The sequence below is a fragment of the Brienomyrus brachyistius genome, chromosome 9 (genome assembly GCF_023856365.1).
Source record: "Brienomyrus brachyistius isolate T26 chromosome 9, BBRACH_0.4, whole genome shotgun sequence".
In the NCBI taxonomy this organism is placed as follows: Eukaryota; Metazoa; Chordata; class Actinopteri; order Osteoglossiformes; family Mormyridae; genus Brienomyrus; species Brienomyrus brachyistius.
Genome location: NC_064541.1, coordinates 22401327 through 22423292, shown reverse-complemented (window position 1 = coordinate 22423292; position 21966 = coordinate 22401327). Strand labels below are relative to the sequence as shown.

At 42.1% G+C, this 21966-nt stretch overlaps 1 protein-coding gene across 1 annotated transcript; it reads left to right on the top strand.

Annotated features, from left to right (window-relative positions):
* The first annotated feature begins 7417 nt into the window (after positions 1-7417).
* iffo1b (intermediate filament family orphan 1b) lies at positions 7418-21732 on the top strand. The gene is made up of 9 exons (XM_049025568.1): positions 7418-8708; positions 10406-10466; positions 12620-12715; positions 14690-14830; positions 14919-15103; positions 15630-15747; positions 18748-18840; positions 19075-19205; positions 19304-21732. The coding sequence occupies exons 1-9, from the start codon at positions 7744-7746 to the stop codon at positions 19395-19397; spliced, it is 1884 nt and encodes a 627-aa protein (XP_048881525.1). The 5' UTR covers positions 7418-7743; the 3' UTR covers positions 19398-21732.
* Positions 21733-21966: the final 234 nt, after the last annotated feature.

Here is a 21966-nt window from a genome sequence, read left to right as displayed (position 1 = left end):
CATTTCCTGTGTCGGTAATACTTTGTACCTCATTCTATGGTCAAAAGTGCCCTTTACCCGCCAGATCTGCAATTTGAACTTGATGAATTGTGTGCAACTGTCCTGCTTGAGAGTTCTTGGAATGGAAGGTTGCATGTTTAACCTGTTTAAAGTCCTGTCTCTCTCCATGCAGTATTATCCCTGGGTTAAACATTGTTTAATGCTGACGTGCTTCTGATATTGTGCAGACTGGCTTAAGTTGTGGGATCTTTCATGTATGCTGGAGAGTTTAAAGGACAAGCACTCGCAGCTGCTGTTAGACGGTCACTAATTTTAGGAGTATAGTCGGGGATAACTACAGCTGTCAATTGATAAAGGGGAGAGACACTTGATAGCCAAGGGTGTTAATGTACATGGACAAACTCGTAGCCAATTTTGCTTGGATGTTTCTGTCCAAAGCAATGTATGAGTAAAGAACATCAGATATGCCCAGTGAACTCCTTTGTGGTATAAGTGTGGCTAGGCTGAGCTTCTGATGAATGCAGTACTGGAACCACAGCTGTGCAACCTACAAAGAACCAGAACCTTGTAAAAACTATACAGTCATGGACAAGTGCAACAAAAGGTGTTTGGGGAATAATGGAGTGCTGAGCTGCACGCCCAAGCCAGTCCAACAGCATGAGAATGGCATTAACATTTCACAGTATCAGGGCTAATGTCATGCAGAAGGTGAACAGACACGCACCTGGGCTGATGTAAGGCCTAAGTTTAGTGGGTGACATTTGAGGACACGACCTAATACGTCATGGAAGTGTCAGTATCGTGTGCCATTGAGGTTGTTTCTCTTTTTACTGTCTGGCCCACGTCAACTACAATCTCCCACCCTAATGGGTTTTTATAATCAGACCACCCTTTTGTACTTTGCGTCAGTGAGACAAGCTATTGATTTTAAATATCTTTTTCCAGTTATATTTTTCTGATATGATTCTTTGAGACAAAATTTTAAGAGTTAATGTGAGGCCAAAATACTTTCCGTATTCCAACAAAAATCCATCTATCTTCCCGACTGTTCTGCTCAGTTGTGGGAGGACTGGAGGATCCTTACCCAACATGGAGGACAGACGGGCAAAGTGGGAATGGACTTCAGCCCCCCAAGCCTAGATGTGAGACAAGAGTACCATCCATTAAACATACACGCCACCAATTTCCCAGAGCAATACAGAGGCTCCTCTACTTACGAACTTTCAGACATACGAGCGAAGAGGACTGTAAGTCCAAATTGTGTTCATTTGGGCTCAATTTTTTTCTGCACGCCAATTCCACCTAGTACGATTTCTGGCCGCTACTCCCGCCGCGCAGCAGCGTAGCGTGCGTACTCCCGACATCCTAGTTCTTTGTACTTGCATATACCCTTAAATGATGTTGAATAACAACATATGAAGATTTCAAGTTACGAACAGCAGTTCGGAGCGTATCTTTAGAGGAGCGTCTGTATTCGTTTTTTTTCCACTTCCATTATACTAACAACTTTAGATGTGAGTCAATTTATATACACCAAAAGATGTATGTTAAATGTATGTTAGAAGCACCAGAAGAAGCCACATCCACATGTACACATATACACATGTACCTTTAATTTTACTGTACTCCAACTAAGCTAAAGCTGCCATACCTTTCCGCCGCTAGGGGGAGCTGCTGCATAAATGTAGTTTGGTGAAGTAGCGAATTCTATCTGCTCCCAACGATGCACGCGGTTATGCGTTTTCCAGCCGTTAGTGATATTTACATCTTATTCTATCTTCTTAATAGATGTTTTTAACATGTATGAATTACATTATTTGTGGCATACACCTTCATTTTTTTAATGGAGTGGCATGGCCATCATTACAATAGCATCAGAATCAGATTTATTGGCCAAATATGTTGACACACACAAAGAATTTGGTTCCGGACCATGATGTCTTTCAACAGACAGAAAATATACAGACATTTAACATATAATTTCGAGACAATATCCAACATACAAGCCATATACAGATTAAATACAAGACAAGTAATAAACATAAAGTGCCAACAGTAATACTGAGCATCACAATGAGGTTGTACAATATAGTATTTGCAGAAGTGAGGCAGGGTGTAAAGATGGACGCCTGCGCCATAGCAGATGATACAAGTCAATTATTTATGGGGGTGATGGCATGAGGACAGAAACAGCTCCGGTGTTGCTGTGTAGTTTTTACCTTCTCTTCGTCCATTTAACCAATTTGCCTGGAGATGATGCTGCTTGTCCCTCAAAATAAATTCAGTGTCCTTTCAGCCATTCTAGATCTCACAGGGCTGTTTCTGTTTGCCCTCTTCTTCCCCACGACTGTTGTTTTCTCTCTTATATTCTGCCCTTTTCATCTTGCAAAACCTCGGTTTCCGTTCGTTCCTTTTACTGTCAGTGAGGTCAGTACCGCAGCTGTGTGCGTACGCCCCGCACATCAGTGTGCCGCTCCAAACATGCACCTTCCTGTCAGTTTCCTGTAAGGCAGAGTTGCTGGTATGGCTTGAAACACCAGGAAGCACTGAGTGTCCTCCGAAAGATACGTATTTCACACATGACAGCATTACCCGCACCTCTTCTGTTGTGTAACGGTAAGGTAATGTCTGCTTTGTGTTAAACAGTGAAATCGTTACTTTTCCTCTTTGTGATATTGAATACAAGGCAGTCATCCTGTTTCAGAACCCTCGCTTCCTCCCCAGGCTTCTGAAGTCCCTATGAAGATCAGATCAAAGCATAAAACAATCAACGGGCCTTGTTTCACATTTAAGCTTTAAAAACACTACTTCTTATAATCGTTTAACTTACTTAGCAGATGTGATTATCCAAAGCAAAAAAAGTTTTTCAAAACATTTTACTTTTGGGAAGGCAAGATCAGACAGTCCCTGGAGCAACTGGGGCTTAAGGGCCTTGCTCAGGGGTCCAGTGGTGACATCACCCTGGTGACCCTGGGATTTGACCCAGCAACCTTCCTATCACAACCCACTGAGGCACACACCATTAACAATACCTGACTGATACATATTGATTAGTTACTGAAAAATTAACATTAATTGTTCTTCCATATATTTTCGATTATGGATAGGGTACAGTACAGTAGGGAAGGGTGGTTTGGTGGCTCAGTGGGCAGCAGTGTTGCTTCATACATCCAGGGTTGTAGGTTTGAGTCCCACCCTGCTCTGTGTGTGAGTTTGCATGTCTCCCCTGTCTCATATGGATTGTCTCCTCTAGCCCACAGACACACATACTTATTCTCTAAATTGCCTGAGGTATATAGACTGGTGTCCTGTGCAGGGTCCTCCCCACCATACTGCCTGTGATCAGCTCCCACACTGCAGCAAGTGGCTGGAAGATGAATGGAATTCTCTATCACAGCTGCCTCTACCCGTTGCCAAAGTGCTGCTTATGTTTGAGCAACAGTGGCTTCAGCATGCTTTGTTGACACCATTTTATTAATATGTCCACTCATCCATCCATCCATCCATCTTGAAGCTGATTATCCTGGGCAAGGCTGTAGAGGGGCCTGGAGTCAATCCCGGGAAGCACAGGGCACAAGGCCATGGACTGCCAGTCTGTCGCAGGGCACACAAACATCCTCACGTACAAACTCTATGGCGTTTTAGAGATACCAATTAAGCAAACTTCAAGTACACTTAGACACTTAGTAATCATAGTAATCATATTTTTAAATTACGTATATTTTTTTATGATTTTTTTTGGTTGTGAAACTGTTTTGCTTGTTTTATCGCATTTATGTTCTATCTATCTATTATACTCCATAAAACTCATGGTTTAACAAGTGACTGCATCCTCACAATAATGGTCACAGGGACTGGGGGAATCAGAGTTTATTGTCATTCATTACCGTAACCGCAACATGTGATCTGCATACTTCTTTGCATTCTTCACATTTTTCATTCTCTGAAATGTTTCTTTTCTATAAATTACATTAAAGTATCTACATTCCAGAAAGCAGATTACTGAGCTTCTCTTGAACAGAAGATTTAACAGATATTGGGAGTGCATCATAGTTTTATTCTTAGTAACAAAGTCTCTCTGTGGAAGACTATACCAGCAGACTTATATCAGGCATCTCTGCATGGTGACAGCTTGTCAGCACATGTCTGGCATCATGGAAGGGGGGCAGAGTGCCCCCCAGCCCTCAGAGAATCCCTGAACCCACCCTTCATCTCAGAACAGGAGCCAGGCTCAATTTAGTTTGACTGAGTATAGTTTGGCACTGCACAGGGTAACTGGCGGAAATGTGGCCTGTTCTAACTGAGGGATATTTTCTGCATGCAGCAGTAACCGTCCCTGCTGTGCCTCTACACCTCAGTCTGGGCAGCCCTGCCTGCACTGAGATTTAGATGTTATGGACCAGAAGCCCTTGGGAGAAACACATTAGTATTGGAATCATGTACTGATACCTACCAACATATTCTGACAGCAATTTTTCTGTTTCCTGTCTCTTTCAAATATTCCTAGGACCGATACAGTTATAATTACCAGTTTACGTATTAAGTACTGAATGCTCTAAATGACCCTCTGACTGTCTCTTTCCAAGTAGGCGAATGAGGATCTGCTTCAGTTACACGCGGCACATCTGCTAGTCTTGTGTTCTTCGCATTTTGCTATCTACCATCCTGGTAAAGGGGGAAGGTAATAACATCCAGGTGTGCTGGGTCACGAAGGGAGACAAAGAGAAACATGGGTTGTGTGAAAGGGTGTAAGTGTCAAGGAGTACAATGCTGATATCGTTTAAGTACAGAGTTAATGTGACCCTTTATTCACCCTGTGAGGAAATTATCTTTTCATCTAACACCTTTTTAACACACACACACACACGTTTATGAATATATCTTTGTGGGGACTCTTCATTCATTTCTATTGGGAAATCACATCATGATGACCTCAACATGATGCCCTAACCTTAACCATAAGTAACCAAACAAAATATATCTACATCTTATGGAGACCAGAAAAATGGTCCCTGCGATGTAAAAAAAAATTGGTGGGTTAAAAAAAAGGTCTCCACAAAGTAATATAAACCTAATCCACACACACACACAAACACAGACAGGTGAGACCATTTGAGGGTCAAAAAAGTCATCCAGTCATTTAGTGTACAGCAGCTCCACTGGAACAATAGGGGTTATGGCCTTGCAAAGGCCCAACAGTGGAATCACTCTTCCAGCCATGGGTTTAGAACCAACAACCTTCTGATCAAAAGCTCAGACTAACCCACATGACCCCAATAGCATGTCATAGTATTTAAATATAATGGCTGTAAAGTACACTTCCTGGAAACTAGTTTTTCAATAATGTTTTGCATCATATAGTTTTCTGTAAGTTCCACAACGTAAAAAATTATCGCTAAATCTTGGTTTCTTCGAAATAGCAACCATATTCTTTCATAACAGCCCCACAAACACAAGCCATCTGATTAACAGGCCATCTGATTAACAGGAAATTACTTGACATCAGGGGCTTCTGCTAAAATAAGGCCTCAACTAACCTTGTTTAACAGAACTTCATACCACCCCCCGGTCATAAACCTCCATTATTATCCCAGTCAATAACTATGCCATTGTAGAATACAGTAGCGGGGCCTCAAACAACTCAAATAGCCCAGGGGTCTCTGACCATGTTAATGCGCCCAGCAATAATCATAGATCACCATCTCTGACACCGGCAAAGGAACCACTGGTTGTGACACTGCTTGACTCACTGTTTCTTGATTTGTCGATAACATGATGTTGAGCTGTGTACTAACGCTGCTGATGTACGCTATTGTCCACACTTTCCCGTCGATTGTGGATCTGCATTTTGTCATGACCCAGCTGTTGTTGCTCCACTAGCTCCCTGGCAGCTTTCCCTCCTTCATCAGCAAAGCTCCAGTGGCCCCTCCCTAGGAGACATGCCTCCATCTCCTTCTTTCTACCCTACCCTTAGTGGCACCCTCTGTAGTGCAGTGCCAGTGCATCCACATCTGCTGCATCCTCTTCTCTCTTTCTCTCCCTGTTAGGCTGTAACCTTCCTTCGAGCCTGGATGCCACACGGAGCCGTGTCCATCTCCACCTCCTTCCAGCTCATTTCCCAGATGACCATGCCCCCCCCCCCCCCAAAAAAAAAATAAAAAATCACCTAAAGATGCTTAAAAAAAGGAAGATTCCTGTGGTGTGTGACTGCTCGACGAGTTTCCAGGTGCCCCTGACCCGGACCTCACACCATCTCCATGGCTTCTTCTCCATAGCCACCCAAGCCCTTAAATAAACCTACCCAGTGCCTCGGTAATCTGACACACAGGTGTGATTCCCTTTATCTGACATCTTCCCTTCATAGCACACATGCAATATAACTTCAACTTGCACTAGTTTTAATGTTTAATTTATTGTCTTAAGATGCCTTACAATGTATCTTTTATATAATCATCATCTGTAGATTTTTGTACTCCTAGTTGGTTTCCTATTTTTTGCACAATGTGTCCTGTGAAGTTTCTCCTATATGCCTTGTTTATATTATTATACACTTCACGTTTGGCACTGGACCAAAAGCAATTCCAGTATGTTACTGGACACTAGCAATAAAGTGAGTTCTGATTCTGAAGTTTTACAGTCGCCTCTCTCCATGGCATCCTGGTAACGACAATGCCCCCCACCCCCGTCATGAAGAACTATTCCCTGCAATGAATAGGCAGTCATGGTGGATGGACAAATGGAGGAATGTTATTTAATTGTCATGCGGATGTAACTAAGCAAACAACCAATGCTGTCACATTAAATGTGAAATCGGGATAAGAATAATCTTGGCTATAACAATAGTTCGACATTTTAAAATAGCAGCGTTGTATAGATTATTGTTAGAATTAAGTGCATTTCACCATGGTCTACATCGTGCCACACACATCTTCTTAAAGAAAATGTACAATGCCACATTGTACAATGGCCGTTTAAAGTGTTAATTTAATACTGAACACTATTTTATACGTGATAGTTAAACATAAAGCTATATATAGGAAACATTTCGAGAATTCTGTGCGCTCTCTTGTTTTTACAGATCTTATTTACGCATAAATCCTTGCACTTTCATTTATACATCACAAATCACGTCACAGGGATGAAAAATATTATCCTCAAGGTGGTCAGTAGAGTGCACTTGTACATAAACTTAAAAGGCAGCTTTAATAGCAATAACCTCCTAAGAGATGCCAGGTCGGCATTGCTCGATAAATTTAATATAAAAAAGACCACCGATAATGTTTAATTATGCTTTGACGAAAATGCCGTGTTACCGTAAATACGGAGATAATCGACCATCAAGTTGAGTTTTAAAACGAACAGCAACTGGAGACAAACGAAGGAGTTCCCCCTTATTTGGGTACTTACGGTAATAAACCGAAGTCCCGCATTAGCCCATGTTTGTCTATTTTGCAGCCAGATTACTGTCGAGCCGGACAGTTGGTTTTCTGTGTCGCCGAGTCGAGGCAATCTGTGCGGACTTTAAAATTGCGCTATTTTGTAGATAGAAAACCTTTTCCGCATTAAGCCAGATATGCTTTTTTCTCAACATTTCGCAGACTGTCTCTTATCTCTTACAACGCTGTAAAGCCTCGTCCTTTTGATCTACAGATACCCTGGTGCATCTAATTAACTAAAAGCTTATTGGTATTTATAGCTGGAAAAATACCCGTTCGTCTAAATCAGCCCATCAAGTCCGTGTTCATGCCGGATCTGGAGCATTTCAGATTTTCCAGCGGTAGAATGAATCCTTCGTTGGGGGCCAATGTGCTTCTCCAGCAGCAACAGAACCAGGGATCGGCTCATCTCCAGCTTCAGTCCCCCACAGGCCTGTCCGATCCTTCGGCTTTTCTAAACGAGCAGCCTGGATTGTGCTCAGGAAGCATATCGGGACTGGATTTTAGCACCCAGGCGCAGACCGGCGTCGCTTACTGTCATATTAACAATTTTTTGCACATAACCCCTCCGACTCCACCCGCAGCAATGGCCCTCCGGAACGACCTGGGCTCCAATATCAGCTCGTTGAAATCCCTGAATCTACGCTTCCGCTGCTTTTTAGCCAAAGTACATGAGCTGGAAAGGCGGAATAAGATTTTGGAAAAGCAGCTGCAACAGGCGCTGGAAGGCGATGGTGTCGGAGATGCGAAGAAGCCGCCCACCAAAGAGATGGCTGTCCAGACGGGCTTTGTGGGGCCGATCTCACTCCGGCCCGGTTCATTGCCTTTCCACAACGCTAATAACCCGCTACAACGACCTGCCACTCTCTTCATGCCTCCCCTCACTACCGTCCTTACGCTTGATCAGGGCAGCAGAACCCCGGCAGGTTCCGATGACCCAAACACCGGCGGTCCGGACACTAACTCCAACCCCAATATCGTGCTGGGTCCGCCGACTCCAAATGGGACGCCGGCAAACTCCAACATCAGCACCAAGAATGGGCCGGTCACCTCCACTAACCCGCCTCCCAGGTTTCTTCCCGGTACCATTTGGTCTTACAACCATACTCGCAAGCTGGGATCGGGCATCGAGACCCGGGTGACGAGCCCTGGGGTGTCCTGGGTGCACCCGGACGGGGTAGGGGTGCAGATCGATACCATCACCCCTGAAATAAGGGCTCTCTACAATGTACTGGGGAAAGTGAAGAGGGAGAGAGACGAGTACAAACGAAGGTAAAGATAAACTTCCTTTAAATATAAACGATTAGCAGTTTTTCTGTATGGTAATTATCGCTTGATTTTAATTAATACAAGTCATTTAAATTATGCAAATATTACTTCGTGCATTACCGTGATGCTTTTTATTAAGGAGATGCAAGTGTGTCTGGTGATAAGCATAATTGCAATTAAGTTTTTTCTTTTTCCTGGTTTTTTTGAATGACAATTTAAGGTGTTGGTCCAGAGAATAAAACCGCAAAATTATAAGTGCAATAAATGTGTGTATATTGTTACTAATTCATTTTTAGATTGATTTGTTAAGAATAAGCCTGGTGCATTTTAAACGTATAATTCTGTAACTTCATCTTTGTTTTATAATTAAGCCAAACACATTGTGCGCTTATGCGCCTATAAGGGATGATTGTCTGTTTCAATTATGCTTGCATTGCCTGCTATTTGACAGAAAAATTGTGTTGAAGTGACGCAGTAACATGTAATTGTGGCTTAAAAAGGAGCTTTAAATGTCAATGCAGAAAAGTTCTTTAATATTTCGTTTTTTTCTTTTTTTAATCCACGAGTTGCCCTATGTAAAGGAAAGTCGGATGTCATGCCAGGAAACTGTGAATAGTACATATTTATTTACACGCATTTACCTACAGACTGGTAGTTTACCTTACCTGTTAAATACACTGAATTAGTACCAGAAGGATTTTCGGGCATTTGGTTTCCTTTAGTGCTTAAACGTTTCAAGATTAACTGCAAAAATCCCTTGGGTTTCTAAACCAGTACTCCAGCAGATAAAAGCGGCAATAAAGTGTATCGACAGACATGCATTAAATGTAGTGAATATTTTACGAGCGGGCAGTAAAATTAATGAAACGTGATTTATATAAAAATTACTGTTGAGATATTTGAGAAAGCTCAGGCTTTTCTTAATAATAGTGCTTTGGACCCATTTATATATTTCGTAAACGGGATCGCATTGCCGTGCCATGTGATGGACGATAACTAGGTTAAAACAGATGCTGTGCGTTCTGGCGGTATATTGTGTGAATGAGACACGCTTGTTTAACATCATGGTGTGGGATCGGTCCCGGGGTGCTTCGATCGGGGCTTAGAACAGTATATGTATTGCTGGTCGAATTAGAAAATCACAATTTGTGTTTCTAGTTAGTCTTTTTCCTGTTATTTCTAAGCCTGTGGCCTTCCACACCACCCCTCCCCCTGACTCCCCATATGCGTCCACACTGCATCTGCAATGCAGTATTTTGTACTGGCAGTCACTGCTTGGTAGCCGTTCAAGGGAATTTAGACACACCCCCTGAAATTCATGTCCCCTCCCTGACTTACAGCAGTATATTTAATCATTGTTATAATTATAGCACAATCACATTTGTTTATGGCCAAACAAAACATTAGCATCTTACCAATTTATCTGGTTCCAACATAATACAATATGTGATTTGTGAAAGGTGTGACCTTTTTTTATGACATTCTGCATTACTGACTGGAATTGCACTGTGCACCTTTTTTGAGTTATAATGTAATACAGGGTGGTCTCAATTAAAATTTTTAAAACATTTGTCTCACTTTAATTATCTTGTTCCAGTTCAGAAAACCAGCAAAGAGTATTGATTAGAAGTAATTCAGAGCTGTTTTCATTTTAATTACACTGTTTTTGTCCCCCCCCCCTCCCCCCCGGTTCTCCGTAGATGGGAAGAGGAGTACACAATGCGAGTGGATCTCCAGGGGAAGGTCTCGGAGCTGCAGGAGGTGAGAGGCCCTCGGTGCACTCCGCACACTGCCCCCGCTCACTGTTTGGAGAGCTTCGCATACCTGCGTCTTCGTGACAGCACATATCCAAAACTGCCTGCTTAAACTTGTCTGCTTCCAAAACCATTATCGACTCTACCCAGTAAGGTGAAATTTATTGATTTTAAATGGGCAGAGACAGTGTTTCTCACTGCAGTTTTTAAACCCAGAGTAATATATGAGTAGCTATCCTGTTTCTTACGGTCTGAATCCTAAACTCTTGATCTACCTACTGCCAGCTAGATTGTTTGTATATTTTTATTGAATTATTTTACCTCCTGCACTCAGTCTGGTGTCCAACAGCTTGTTTGGGATTACAAGGATACAGTGTAATGTTAGCATTGCAGTTGTGTAAACAAGACATATATTGTGTGTTACTATTTAAGTAATGAATTACTTGAAATTATCGTCAGTAAGTATGTAATCTGGGCACTGTAGGTTTTGCAGTTTTGGAAGTTGATACATTAGCTTCTATTTCAAAAGTGGTCAATTCTTGTGGTCATTACTGCGCACTCATTACTGTAGGCCTGTCCCCAGCAAAGTTCAGGAAGTTGGTTCTTGGTTCCGAGCTCCTGAGCTGTTTGAACATTCGTGTGTCGCACCACTCAACAGGAACTGTGACCTTTATCCTAAATAAGCATGAGAGATGCAAGAAGGCTGTAGGTTAAAATTACAGGAAAGTACACCACTGCTCCAAGCTAGTGGAGAATGAACAAGTCATTTTGTTAGATATTGTTCTGTATTTTTTCATTAGTGTTTGTACAAGAGATCTATGATGTAGTGGTATTGGCCGATATTCGTTAAAAGACTTTTGCATTGATCCAATATGTCAGTCTTGGCTGATATTGCTGCCTGATATTTAAACTTTATGAATATTCAAAGGTATCAGCACCAAAAACACAAGTACCGAAACAAGGATTTGATTCCATTGGCCGATATGCCATTTTCCTTAGTAGACGATGAGGGATTTCATCGGCTCATTCACCACTTAGAAGAGGTGACAACACACGCTCAAAGTACTGGCTTGGGACATGTTTATAATTCACTATGAAATACAGCCTGCAGATCGATGTTTCATTTTCCGCAGAATAAAAAAAGGATGCAGCGTCATCCTGCTTATCAATGCTGGCAAGTTTTACCGTCAGCAGCCCCTATGTTTGGCAAGTCTTGAAGGTTAGCTGGCTATTGGTATTGGCTGTATTATACAACAATATATTGGCCATCAGTCAGCAGATACACATCTGTGCACCACTAGTATGTACATCTATTATAGATAAACAGACGCATGCATATGAGAAGAAAGCTAGTGCACAGAAGAGAAGATGACTTTGACGTTGAATTGTGGAGATCAAACTTTCTGAAACAGAAATACGGAGAAATATATGCAAATAAGAAAGATACGGTATTGATTAAAACAGTTAAAGTATTTGAGATACATTTGCTCTGTTTTTGCTCCACTACTTCTGTCTTTCTTCCCCACACTTCCAAGTTGGTGCTGGTGCTTCTGGACAACAAAGGTCAGCAAAGATTATCGCTATAAGCCCCATCTCAAGTATTTGCTGGTCGAGTAAACAGTACTTTGGGGCTAGAGTCCCTGGAGTAGGGAATAAAAATAGGACCAGGAACTATAATCGGGCCAAGTTCCTGCAGTAGGAATGTGACAGAAGTTCCAGAATTCCTAAATAATTCCTGGTTCCTGAAAAAAGGGCCTGATTTTATGATAGAACAGTACTTCAGTTTAGGAGGTTTTGCATACTTGCAGGCCCCTACGATATCGGGTTTTGGTACTGGGGGATAATTGTCTGTTAAAAACCTATGACATGAAGGCTTGCTGGATAAGGGCTTGTTTGTTTTTCTGATGTAGGCAGTCCTATGTAAGATTGGAAACACACCAGCTAGAATCCAGCTAGGATTGCAGGCCCAAAGCTGCCTGGCTCATCACCTTTGAAACTCCCATCTCGTCCAAGCTACCGGATGAGCATGCGGGTGCATTATTTCCAAAGTGACCCTGACTGCCTGGATTTCCTCCAAGCCTCTCTGCCCCGTCTCTGCAAGAGCGCCGCCCTGTCGCGGCCTGGCTTTGATGCGTCTCTTGTGTCTGTCGCCCCCTGCAGGACCTGCAGGAGAGCGAGTCCAGCCAGGATGAGTTGGCGCTACGGGTGCAGCAGCTGAAGGCGGAGCTCGTACTCTTCAAGGGGCTCATGAGTAACGTGAGTCTCTGCCACTGCTCGGCTCCCTCGCCCCCAGCACAACACGTACTGCATTTCCATGAATACCCACCACCTGCCCCAAACCCTGCAGCCTGTAAATCATATTCTCACCCGTCTTCCCATGTCTGTGCTGTGCCATTTCTCTGAGCTGGAGCCGACTTTGGGAGGGAATGTCTGTGCTTGTGCTGTTTTCGGCGTCTCTGTCCTGTCAGAACTTGCAGTGTTTGGCTTTGTTCTTCCTTTAGGCTCATCCGTTGACCCATTTTTAAAAAAATTATAACGTCAGGGATTTATATAGCCCTGCTTATCTTTTTTTGGTCCACTCACTGGTAATATTGGTCTTTTGAATGAAATACGTTTGAAATGGTATTTTATTTGTGAAATCTGCATAAATGGTTGCTTATATTTAAAGCTCCATTAGTTTAAATCTGATTAAATCTAAGGTTGTCTGCATCAGAATGGGGGTCTTTATACTCCTATAGTTGTTTTCAGTGTAACGTCTAAAAAATTAAGCCCTAAAGATGAAAAGTTGTTTCAGGACATTTAAAATGTGATATCTTATGGAAAATCTCTGCATTGGTGATGAATATTTCTGAAGATATTTTTACTCGTGTGTCAACTTGTGTAACGGCATTAGTGTGCAGTGTTTGCCTGTGATATATACATGACTTTTTATCAGCACTGGTTATTGTGGCTTCACACTTGTAGTTGCCAAGGAAAGTGAAATGCCATTAATGGCCTCAGGACATAGATGTCTCCAAGCTTAGGCCAAATAGATCCATTTGTTTTCGGTTCCATTGCTACCCTGTGGTCACCTGATCAGTGTTTACTAGAAGCAGGAAATCTAAACTCTAAGCTTTGTACAAAGAGATATTGTTTTGGGACTTCTTTGTGTTCCCAGGCTCCTCAGCATACCGAGTGCTCTCTTTAAAATGTAGGGGACACTTTGTGTATCTGTGTTGCTTGTGTGCTTGATATTTAGGATATATTTGATATTGGATGCACGGCTGTGGAAAGCAGGCAGTCATGTGAATGTCAGGTGTAGGGGTGGGCGGTACACCGCTGTCATAGTCATCACTGGTGTGATTGTCCGCCACGATATGGATTTGCACGGTACCGTTAACACCGCAAGAATTCAGCATTTTAATTATACAGCAGCATATCTTTAAAAATAAAGCATGTTTTTTCTTCAAAGCTTCATTTGTAATCTAAATACTTGTCGTTAAATAGTACATGTAACCGGTTAATCGGCGTTGTGTCAATTTTCTATTAAACGCACTCCAACAAAGTGTTGCAATAGCAAATTAACAAATAAAAAAAACAGATTTTGTGTAATTATACACATTAAACAAAAGAACCTGTTATATGAATATATATGAATAAATAGTAGCAAATTAAAAAATAAAATATATTCGCCAAATCAGCATATATATATATATGCGCCGATGCCTTCATGCAAAGTGCGTGGTAAAAAGCACAACTGCCCAGTTCACACTAGAACCGCCCGTTTCCCACATCAATGAACGTCAAAGTCTAACTTCAAGTAAGACGTACGTTGGCGTGTGCAGCCCTTTTGTTTGCGCTAATGTGCCATTAGTGTTAACAGCAACGAATCTAACATAAAGCCGTAATGTTTATGACAGAGGGCTGCTCTGTCTTTAAATCCTACAGCTGAAAAGTTTTCAAATGCAGTATTTTATAAAATGCTGGATAAATGGACGTAGATAATTGGTGATTTCATGTTCGTCAAAGATTTACCTTTTTTTCACAACTGTATAAAGTAATGTTATTTTTATACAAATGAACTCATGTGAAACAAAAAAAACGTACATTTTCAGGGTTGCCAATTGTCACGCATCTGCCGTGACATTCAGGCTTTCAAACTCACGCACACATTAGAAATCTTACGATTTCTATCTTCCTAGCTGACTCGGGTGAAATGTGTAACTGACTGGTCTTCCTTGCATCTGTCAGAATCTTTCTGAGCTCGACAGTAAGATCCAGGAGAAGGCTATGAAGGTGGACATGGACATCTGTCGCCGGATTGACATCACTGCCCGGCTGTGCGATGTTGCTCAGCAGAGGAACTGTGAGGACATGATCAAGATGTTCCAGGTAGCCTCTGATTCTGATGCCCCTGTGGCTTCATCCCACCCCCATGTCCTCCTCACCTCAGCCTTACCCTCCTCATCCTCTCGTGTAGGTGCCCACCTCACCTTCAACTGCGAATAGGCGTCCCCGCAGACATGCTCCCCCACCCACCACTGCGACTGCCAGTGAGGCGGATGACCTGACAAGCGCCTCTGAGAGTGATGGAGGCGGAGCTAGGGAAGACCCCTCATCGGCCAATCAGATCAACGAGGAAATGCAGAGGATGTTGAATCAATTGTGAGTGACGATAAAACCTTGAATAATAGTATATTGTGTATAGAACGCTGATTCCTCAGATTAATGGGCCGGTACACGGCTTGGGGTTAGGCCTCTGACCGGAAGATCATTAGTTCAAATACTATGGTTGGCATAGTGATGTCACTGTTGGGACAATGAGCAAGGCCCTTCACCCCTAATTGCTCCAGGGGCGCAATGTGACCCTTAAACTTACTCTCACCTGTATTCATGTGTCTCATGGAGAACAAGACAGAATATGCAAAAAAGAGTTTCTCTGTGGGGATGAATAGAATATATCTATTCTGTTTTTCTTTTTAGTGTAATGATTCTAGGCACCAGTGATACAAAAATGGTAAATATGCTTATACATCTAATTGTTTGTATAACTCAGTGTTTTTGACTGATCAGAACTAATTCTGTCAACACAAACAGGAGTATGGCTTTCAGGCTCTGTCTGTATCGGAGCTATCATATTCCCTTGGGCGGGATTTGAGGTTGGTGTTTTGTTCTTTTTTTAAAAAAAAAGGCGGGAGAGTGAGTTTGAGGACGACTGCGACAGTCTGGCCTGGGAGGAGACAGAGGAGACTCTGTTACTGTGGGAGGATTTTCCTGGCTGCGGCCTTGGAGCGGAAACTCAGGGGGAGGTACGCTGGTCGTAGGTCATCCCTGTCACTGAATGGTGATTAATGAGTGTGCAGCAGTGAAGGTCTCTTTAAGGCAAAAGGTGAAGTAGTGCTTCACCAAAATAAAGTAAAAGAAAAAAAGTAACATTCATATCACATAAAATATCTTTTTGCAATTCCACTATGTCATCTATAGTTATGTGAAAAAGAAAGTAGACCAGTCAGTTCTAAGGTTTTACATACCAAGACCTAATAAAAAGTCATCTGGCCCTTAGCAGGTCTTAAATTAAGGTAAATACAATTTCAAGTGAACAGCAACAGAATGACATATTGCACAGTGTCATTGTTTATTTAACAAAACTAAGCCAAAATTCAGAAGCCGTGTGTGAAAAATTAAGTACGACCGTACTGCTTCCATGGGTATTAACAGGGTAAATAGCAGCCAGGTGCTGCTAATCAAATACACTTGGTTAATTGATCATCAGCAAGTGTGACCACCTCTATAAAAGCAGAAGTTTTGACAATGCCATGGAAAAAAGGCATCTTAGAGAAGCAATTGTTGCTGCCCATCAACCTGGGATGGGTTATAAGGCCATTTCCAAACAATATGAAGTCTATCATTCTACAGTGAGAAAGATTATTCACAAGTGGAACACATTCAAGACAGTTCCCAATCTTCCCAGGAGTGGACGTCCCAGCAAATTCACTCCAAGTTCAGACAATGCTCAGCGAAATAGCAAAAATCCTAAGAGCTACGTCTCAGACTCTACAGGCCCCAGTTAGCATGACAGTACAATTATACAAAGACTGCATAAGTATGGTTGCCATGAGAAAGCCTCTTTCCTCTAAAAAGAACATGGCAGCCTTGCTTAGGTTTGTAAAGTTGCATCTGAACAAACCACAATGCTTCTGGAACAGACAAGACCAAAGTCGATATGTTTGGCAGTAATGCATAGCAACATGTTTGGCTTCATCCTGGTTATGACATTAACCTACATCCAACCCTGCAAGCAGGTCCTCCAACTTCCATGGGACATTTGGGAGTTTGTGGCAGGATTGCAGCTCCAACCACCAGAAAAAATCTTCACACGGTTCCACTCCATTTGAACTAGTGTGGTGCTGAGGTATCACCCGCCGCACGGCTGCATTCAGGTTCTCCTCCCTGAGGTGGTTTATCATGTGGTGGGTGCGGCAACGCCGACCATGAGTGCTGTAAACCCAAGTATTGTATAGACAGATTTCAGATCAGACAAGCTTGGCCCAAACTTTCTCATGCAACAGGGTAATGATCCCAAGCACGCTAGCAAATCTACAACACAGTGGCTGAAAAAGATAAGAATCAAGATGTTGCAATAGCCCAGTCAAAGTCCAAACCTCAACCTGGTTGAAATGCTGTGGCAGGACCTTAAGAGAGCTGTGAATAAACGAATGCCCACAAACCTCAATGAACTGAAGCAGTGTTGTAAAGAAGAGAGGGTCAAAATTCCTCCACAATGATGTGAGAGACTGTAAGTTATACAGAAAGTGATCTCTTCAAGTTATTGCTGTCAAAGGTGGTTCTACAAACTATTGAATCTTGGGGTGTACTTAGATTGCACACGTGGCTTCTCCACTTTGGCTTCACTTTTGTTAAATAATGACATGGAATCTGATGTGTGTTGTTTTACAACTAAGGTTAGATTTAAATTTTGGACCGGATGATTATTTTTTTTTCTTTATAATTATGACCTGATGCGTAAAACCATAGAACTGAAAGAGAGTGTTCTTTCTTTTTCACATGACTGCACGGGAAAACAAAAAGGTATGCAAGTTCAAAAAATGTCTGGCAAAGTATTGGGCAAAACAGCACCACCCTTAGGTAGATAAGAGGAACTTCAATGAAGCAAAATATTTTCTGCATCATTAGACTCATAGACTTCAGGGTATTTCTCATCACTTTCTGTTTAGTAGTTGATTGGATAAATATAGACTGCTGTATTGAATATTTAAATGTTTACTATAATATTTGAGCAAGTCTAAAATTACACCCAGGGGTGGGGAGTTTTGGCTATGGACAGGTTAGTTTATAGCTGTACCCTTTTGTATCTCAGGCTGCTTTTCCACTGCACTAGATACCATACTTTTTGTACTAAAAATTCAGTAATTTTTCTTTTATGTTGACTTCTGGTCGAGTACCAGTACCACACCAGCTGTAGCAACTTTTTGGTGCATTGATGTTTGGGGTGGGACTTTAAATCGGGTTTCTGTAGAGTGCTTATGCAGATAACCTGCTGTGCAAACAAAAAATACATCTGCTGTCATGAAAAAGCATATTTGCCATTTCAGAAAACAATGATAAACAAAGTAAAAACAAAACGTAATAATGGGTGCTTGGACAAATGAATAGATCCGAAGCATTAATTGTGATCTGGTGAGAAGAATAGATTCTACAAGATCTGAGTGTGCATGACATGCAATGTCGATATTAATATTGCACATCTGTCAGCCCTAATTGTGACTGATGGTTCGCTGTGCAAGCAGAGCCTCACTAGCAACAAACCCTGTGTTTATGTTTCCAGAAGCACTTAAATCAGAGTAAGTTTTATATCAGACAAATTTGCTGTACTCAAAACAAAAAAACAAACCTCTGTTGTGCTGTACAAAGAATATTTACATGATTTGGCTTGCAGATTAGTCATGGAAAAAGAGAACCATGCAAATTTTCCGTTTGTGTCAAGTAGCAAAATAGTTGCAGCGTAATGTGTCTCATTTAATTTGGTTTCCTTGATATTGCTCATCCCACAATGTGATTATCGCACATGTGCATGCTGATACATGGTACCGGGCTGCCCTACAGGGTACCATGTTCTCAACCACTATGCCACCAGCTTGGAATATATAAAAGACTAATGAATATAATGAATAATTAATAACAGGTAAATTAGACAGCATTATGGGGCCATTGTGTAGGGTGACGAGGCTGCGTGGGAGATTCCACCAGGTGGGTGTTTAAGCGCTTCACTGCGGTCTGCATATCCACAGCAGGAAGAATGCCTCGAGAAGGTCATTACGGACACAGAGTGCCTCTTTAAATCCCGCGAGAAGGAGTACCAGGAAACTATCGACCAAATTGAGGTGCGTCTCGACAATTGTCATTTCCTTTTGTTTTTGTTTTTGAATTCAGTTCATTAAAATGCAACAATTAAAAGCACGTCTTACCACACAAAAAAATCTATTTTTTAACTTTTTTTTTTTTTTGTGGAAAATGTGCTGGTTTTGTGTTAATGTGGGCGGATGCCTCTCTGTACATGTGAATGTTTGCATGTCTCTGCGTGTGTTTGTATGTGTGTGTACACGCATGCCCACCAGCTGGAGCTTGCCACAGCCAAGTCGGACATGAACCGTCATTTGCACGAGTACATGGAGATGTGCTCCATGAAGCGGGGCCTAGACGTGCAGATGGAGACATGCAGGAGGCTCATCACGCAGACCGGCGACAGGTCTGCTCTCGCCCCCACCTTTACACTTCCTCACACTTCCTCACGCTTCCTCCATTCATATATATATATACAACTCCCCCTCCTTTTTCTCACCTCAGTAAATATCCCCCGTCTTCTGCGGCTGCCGAAGAGAGTGACAATGTTGACCGGGAGAAGATGCAAGTGCCTTCGCCTGCACGTCTGGGGAGGTGATGCGGCTGCCAGCGGGGCGCACTCGCACGTGTTGGACCCCAGACCCTCCCAGACACCATTGTCTGTCGGGAGAGTTCTGTGTTGTTTTCGCTGCTTAATAGCTCATCTGTGTCCCATATGCAGTCTTTTGTAAGGGAAAGTGTTGTATATACATCCACGAGAGCTTCTGAATGGACTTGTAGATTTGCAGAAATACTTCCACGGAAGGCTCAGGTGTTTGTGTCCTTTCCGAGGGTTTGAACCTGAATCCTGCTCTTGGCCTGTGTGCTCTTAGCTTCTCTCTGGCGTCTTTTGCTTTCTGAAGTGGAAGGATGAGGAGGAGCGATTTTCCAGTTTGTAAATGAACGCTTGACTGTTACCATGACGGACTGTCCCTTCCACACCCCGCTTTACTTCCTGTGCGTCCTGTGACCTAATGCCATCGTTGCACGCTTCCACAACACAACTGGATAGACATTATGGCCGCTGCCCCCCCTTATGGAAGCACGGTGTATCGTGTCTACTACACGGCTTTATTTCATTGTAGCGCTGTAGTACTGACCTCCACAGCCATGTACCTCTCCCACACTCGAGTACCTCAGCAGACACAGCCATGCTTCCGGTGATATTCTAGGGTTTGAACTGAAACACATTATCAGGATTCGTACTCTTTTTCAGCATTTTACTTGTACTTCAGCTCATAATTCTCTGAAGCCATTGACAATACAATGGTGCATAATAAAAACTCATCGTCCGCCCAGCCCAGTCACACAGTGTGTCTCTTCGCATTGTGATGGTGTCGCTTTGACGGGGGAATATTTTATAAGACACATCACCAGATGTTTATTATTATTTCAAATCCTTTGTACCACCTGCTTTTCGAAAGCCTGACAAACGATGATTAGAAGACTAACCTGTGAAACATTCATAGTCTGCATCCACTTAGGAATATATCTATGTTCCCTTGTGTTACCTCAATATGATATATTTTGGGGACTTGTGACCAGGTCTGATTGGTCACAGTTTAAGTGCTGAGGTAGCACCCTGAGACCATCTGGAACACAATGAAAGAACACAGGAACCTTAGGAACATACGACGGACTCCCTCAGCTCTGCAATCTCTCTTTAAGCTTTAACTGAAATGTCTGTAAGATGTACTGTGTTGTTCTGTGGTGTGAACACACATCATTTTTGGCAGAAACCCTGCATGCATTGATCCTGTATGTTTCATATCAAATACGGCAGTCTAAGAATGACTAATGATCCAAATGAATATTATAAGAGGTCATGTTCTGGGGAGATCGTGGCGTGACTGAGAGTGGATGTTATTGGTATGCGCGTGATATACGTGTATTTTCTGGAACTGTGTTTAGAACACTATTTTTGTATTCCATAATGTGCAAACGTGTCAAGCATTACCATATATATATACATATATGTATAGCAGATAGAGACAGGAACATTAGTTTACTGGAATGTTAAGCTTATCAATCTAATAACAGAAAAAATCATTTAAAAGTTCAAGGTTTTAAGAAAAAGTACACAAATTTTTTGGTTGTATGATATAATGGACAGATGGAGTATGGAGTTTAGGTATGAGTGTAGGCCAAAGTAAAACGGAAAGTATTACGCTGTGGCGTGTTTTGCATGTTCGTATGTATTCTGGGTGCGTTTAAAAATGGCAGGCTTACGTTTTAAAGGCCATCGGACTACAGACGCCCTCTCAAAACCTGCAGGCGCCTCTGCTATGTTAACTGAGCATATGTGAGAGTCATGGATCCCATATTTTAAGCGTTATTGTGCACGGAAGAAACTTAATTAAAATAAGCCTTTTATTTTTTCACAAAATATTAAAATTCAGTATGTTTCTTCAGTGTATGGAACTGCTCTTTGGCTTGATTGATGAATGGAGAGAAATTGCTACAATTGGGAATAAAGAAAAATGTATGAGCACATTAATTCGAATTTGAACACATTTATGGCGTGTAATGTGCTATGACGTTTATATGCTGTATGGAACTGTCAGACGTCCTTCTGGGTAACTACTGACTTTGCCGAAAAGTAAAAAAAAAATTTAAGGTGGTGGGACACTGGTGACATTTTAAAGTCCTTCATCATGGGTTGGTTGACTTGTTTTGTCCGGAATTAATTATCGGTTGAGACGTTTCCTTTAAAATGAGTCACCATTCTTTGCAGCTGTTATTGAAAGAACCGTAAGCTGAAGGAATTAATGAATCACAGGTGAATATTTTAGGAAAGCGGGCCAGTGCTCAGAGAGTAAACATTCATGGACATCTGCAGCCACTCGAACGGTGAGGTTCTGAACGTGTGCAGAATAAAAGTGATTACTAAGCAATGGTGACTCTTGTCTGTTCATTGTCTCAGTGTTTTCATTATGAATATTGATGCTGCGTTGTGTTCATGTGCCTTACTTGTACATGCATAGAATAGGAATGTCTTGACTAGCCCTGCTTTGGAACAGCTGAGTGCTCTGTGTCTTATTTTGAAGAACTTGCTGTGGGACAGGGGCCATGATGACACCACTTATGCTGTACAAGTGAGATTCATTGCTCTTTTATGTAGTTATATT